This window comes from Sebastes fasciatus, chromosome 16 (assembly GCF_043250625.1).
Source record: "Sebastes fasciatus isolate fSebFas1 chromosome 16, fSebFas1.pri, whole genome shotgun sequence".
Taxonomy (NCBI): Eukaryota; Metazoa; Chordata; class Actinopteri; order Perciformes; family Sebastidae; genus Sebastes; species Sebastes fasciatus.
The window spans coordinates 118766-122263 of record NC_133810.1 but is presented as its reverse complement, the minus strand read 5'-3'; the positions used below and the strand labels follow the sequence as shown (position 1 = coordinate 122263).

Below are 3498 nucleotides of genomic sequence, written 5' to 3'. Positions count from 1 at the left end.
ACTTCCGGTCCTCCAGCCAAACAGCAGAAGAAGAAGAAAGTCACCACGTGTGTTTCTCTTTGAGTCTCGTGTTGTTGATCAACTCACAGAAATCTGATCAGAAAGCTGTTATCGATCACTCAGTTCGATCAGAAAATGACGAAGACGAAAAAGGTTGAAGATGTTCCCGCCGCCGGAGAGGAGGAGAAGGTTTCCTATCAGGAGCTGATCAATAACCTGAACCCGATCAGTCAGCCGCTGGCTGGAAGGAAACTCAGCAAGAAGCTCTACAAGTGCGTCAAGAAGGGTGAGAAACATCAACCAGACTGAGTCCACACAACAACCAGACTCCATCCTAATAACAACCAGACCTCATTGTATCAACCAGACTCCATCCGCATAATGAGGGTTTAAAGCTCTGCAGCGGCTCAGCAGACTCTACACATGAAGGAGTTCGATCAATGACATCTTTTATTAATCTTTATATTCTTATGATTAATTCGGCACATAACAGATCATTAAAATTATCAAAGGGAGGCGTTTGTGGTCATTTTCTTAGTGGAAGCAGCGACCGGTAAAACACCGCCAAACTGTGTTAACAAATTGAACATTTTAAGTCGTTCTTGTGTCATTTGATATTCCAGGCGTCGTGTGTCGTGACATGAGATATTATATGATTCGTTAAACTCTTGTGATTAATTCGGCATATAACAGGTCATTAAAATGACCACAGTGAGCAGTGTGTGGTCATTTTATTAGTGGAAGCAGCGACCGGTGCCCACGTGGTTTTCTCCCGTGTTTTAAGTACAATACCGCCAAACTGGGTTAAAGAATTAAAGATTTTAACTCGTTCTTGTGTGTCAGCAGATATTACAGCTTCGTATGTAGATGAATGAGATCTTATATGATTCGTTAAACTCGTGTGATTAATTCGGCCTACATGTTAACAGTGAACTGTGTGTTGTTTAGAAGTGGTTGGTCATGTTGTTAGGAGACAGCTCCTCCTGTTGTTAGAGGATGTTGTTGTGCTTCCTGTTTGAATGAGAGATTTCTGGACGGAAGTCTGGAACTGCATCTTCATGCTCTGTTTCTGTCCTCCAGCTGCCAAAGTGAAGAACATCCGCAGAGGAGTGAAAGAAGTCCAGAAGTTCATCAACAAGGGAGAGAAAGGGTGAGTCCGCCGTGACGTCATCACCACTTCAATAAAAGATAGATCAATAAATGTATAAATAAAAGTGGGGGGAAATAAATAAGGGGTGAAATGCAAAGGGAAAAACATTAAGAGAAACACATAAATAAATGCATTAATACATAAATGTATGTGTATATATATATATATATATATATATATATATATAAATACATTAATAAATGTAAATAAAAAAGTAGATGCAATTAATTTTTTTATTTTTGCACCTATTGTATATTTTTAAATGTATTTATTTTATATCCATTTTTAAATGTATTTATTTTATATTTATTTTTAAACGTGTGTATGTATTTGATGTTCAGTGCATGTATTGCCGTGTCTCTGCAGCATCGTGGTGTTGGCCGGCGACACGCTGCCCATCGACGTCTACTGTCACCTGCCGGTTATGTGTGAGGACAGGAACCTGCCGTATGCCTACATCCCGTCTAAAGGGGTGAGTCTGCCGCCGCCGTGATGCATTACATCACATATCTGGTTGTTTCCAGGACACGCTGAGCTCCTCAGTTCTTCAACAGAAGAGTCAATCAATAAAGGAATTAATACAGAATCAGATTGAAGTAGTCTTCAGACTCGTCCTGCAGATCTCAGGAGACTCTTTCTGCTTTATTGGTGTTTCATTTCTGATGTGATGATGATGTCATCGAGCGTGCTCATCATGTGGTCTCTGGTTTCAGGATCTGGGTTCGTCTGCGGGCTCCAAGAGGCCGACCTGCGTGATCCTGATCAAACCTCATCAGGACTACCAGGACGCCTACGACGAGTGCGTGGACGAGGTGGCCAGCCTGCCCAAACCTCTGTGAGACCGTCGGCCAATCAGTGAGTAGCTCTGAGGTCACTTTAAAGGAGCCGTCCTCTCGTCTCTCACCACGTCTCCGTCTTTCACTTTCTGTTTCTACGGACAATCGATAACGAACACGCAGCCGGAGGGACGGCGGCGCTAAGACAGACGGAGACGTGTTGGTTTAGACGTGAGAGGACAGACGGACACAGACGGACTCTCAGTTCACAGATTTGTTGGTTTGAGGACGTGGAGAGTAAAAACCAACAAAGTGACGCTCAGTTTCATCATTCTGCACAAAAGATTTATTTTCTATTTTTCTTTGAATGTTTCTGGAGGTTCTCTGGAGGTTCTCTGGAGGTTCTCCGGAGGTTTCTCTGGAGGTTCTCCGGAGGTTTCTCTGGAGGTTCTCCGGAGGTTCTCTGGAGGTTCTCCGGAGGTTTCTCTGGAGGTTCTCTGGAGGTTCTCTGGAGGTTCTCCGGAGGTTTCTCTGGAGGTTCTCTGGAGGTTCTCTGGAGGTTCTCTGGAGGTTCTCTGGAGGTTCTCCGGAGGTTCTCCGGAGGTTTCTCTGGAGGTTCTCCGGAGGTTCTCTGGAGGTTCTCTGGAGGTTCTCCGGAGGTTCTCTGGAGGTTCTCCGGAGGTTCTCCGGAGGTTTCTCTGGAGGTTCTCCGGAGGTTCTCCGGAGGTTTCTCCGGAGGTTTCTCTGGAGGTTCTCCGGAGGTTCTCTGGAGGTTCTCTGGAGGTTCTCCGGAGGTTCTCCGGAGGTTTCTCTGGAGGTTCTCCGGAGGTTCTCTGGAGGTTCTCTGGAGGTTCTCCGGGGTTTCTCTGGAGGTTCTCTGGAGGTTCTCCGGAGGTTCTCCGGAGGTTTCTCTGGAGGTTCTCCGGAGGTTCTCCGGAGGTTCTCTGGAGGTTCTCTGGGGTTTCTCTGGAGGTTCTCCGGAGGTTCTCTGGAGGTTCTCCGGAGGTTCTCTGGAGGTTCTCTGGAGGTTCTCCGGGGTTTCTCTGGAGGTTTCTCTGGAGGTTCTCCGGAGGTTCTCTGGAGGTTCTCTGGGGTTTCTCTGGAGGTTCTCCGGAGGTTCTCTGGAGGTTCTCCGGAGGTTCTCTGGAGGTTCTCTGGAGGTTCTCCGGGGTTTCTCTGGAGGTTTCTCTGGAGGTTCTCCGGAGGTTCTCCGGAGGTTCTCCGGAGGTTCTCTGGAGGTTCTCCGGGGTTTCTCTGGAGGTTCTCCGGAGGTTCTCCGGAGGTTCTCTGGAGATTCTCCGGAGGTTCTCCGGAGGTTCTCTGGAGATTCTCCGGAGGTTCTCTGGAGGTTCTCCGGAGGTTTCTCTTGAGGTTCTCTGGAGGTTTCTCTGGAGGTTTCTCTGGAGGTTTCTCTGGAGGTTTCTCTGGAGGTTCTCTGGAGATTCTCCGGAGGTTCTCTGGAGGTTCTCCGGAGGTTTCTCTGGAGGTTCTCTGGAGGTTTCTCAGCTGTTAAATGTGTTTTATTTGAATGGACTTTTGTTTTGTTTTGTTAATTAAAGAAGCATAAAGTCA

General features: G+C 46.8%; 1 protein-coding gene across 24 annotated transcripts; it reads left to right on the top strand.

The window, feature by feature from the left end:
• Positions 1-3498, top strand: nhp2 (NHP2 ribonucleoprotein homolog (yeast)). Of its 24 annotated transcripts, none has more exons than XR_012590252.1 (7): positions 1-286; positions 1081-1150; positions 1517-1622; positions 1864-2005; positions 2306-2327; positions 2464-2496; positions 3424-3498. XR_012590252.1 is itself a non-coding variant. In XM_074610360.1 (6 exons), exons 1-4 carry the CDS (start codon positions 136-138, stop codon positions 1987-1989), a joined length of 453 nt encoding a protein of 150 aa, XP_074466461.1. In that variant the 5' UTR covers positions 1-135; the 3' UTR covers positions 1990-2005; positions 2475-2507; positions 3424-3498. The 24 variants fall into 24 exon arrangements, 3 of the variants coding, with proteins under 3 accessions (XP_074466461.1, XP_074466460.1, XP_074466462.1); XR_012590255.1 differs by having other exon boundaries at positions 2464-2507; XR_012590256.1 differs by having other exon boundaries at positions 2464-2507; positions 3413-3498.

What these genes read in the sequence shown, in the direction of transcription:
- nhp2 (XM_074610360.1), top strand. Translation starts at nt 136, where the DNA reads ATGACGAAGACGAAAAAGGTTGAAGATGTTCCCGCCGCCGGAGAGGAG. An exon ending in CTACAAGTGCGTCAAGAAGG is followed by an intron (nt 287 to 1,080) that starts GTGAGAAACATC and finishes TCTGTCCTCCAG; the next exon opens with CTGCCAAAGTGAAGAACATC. An exon ending in ATCAACAAGGGAGAGAAAGG is followed by an intron (nt 1,151 to 1,516) that starts GTGAGTCCGCCG and finishes GTGTCTCTGCAG; the next exon opens with CATCGTGGTGTTGGCCGGCG.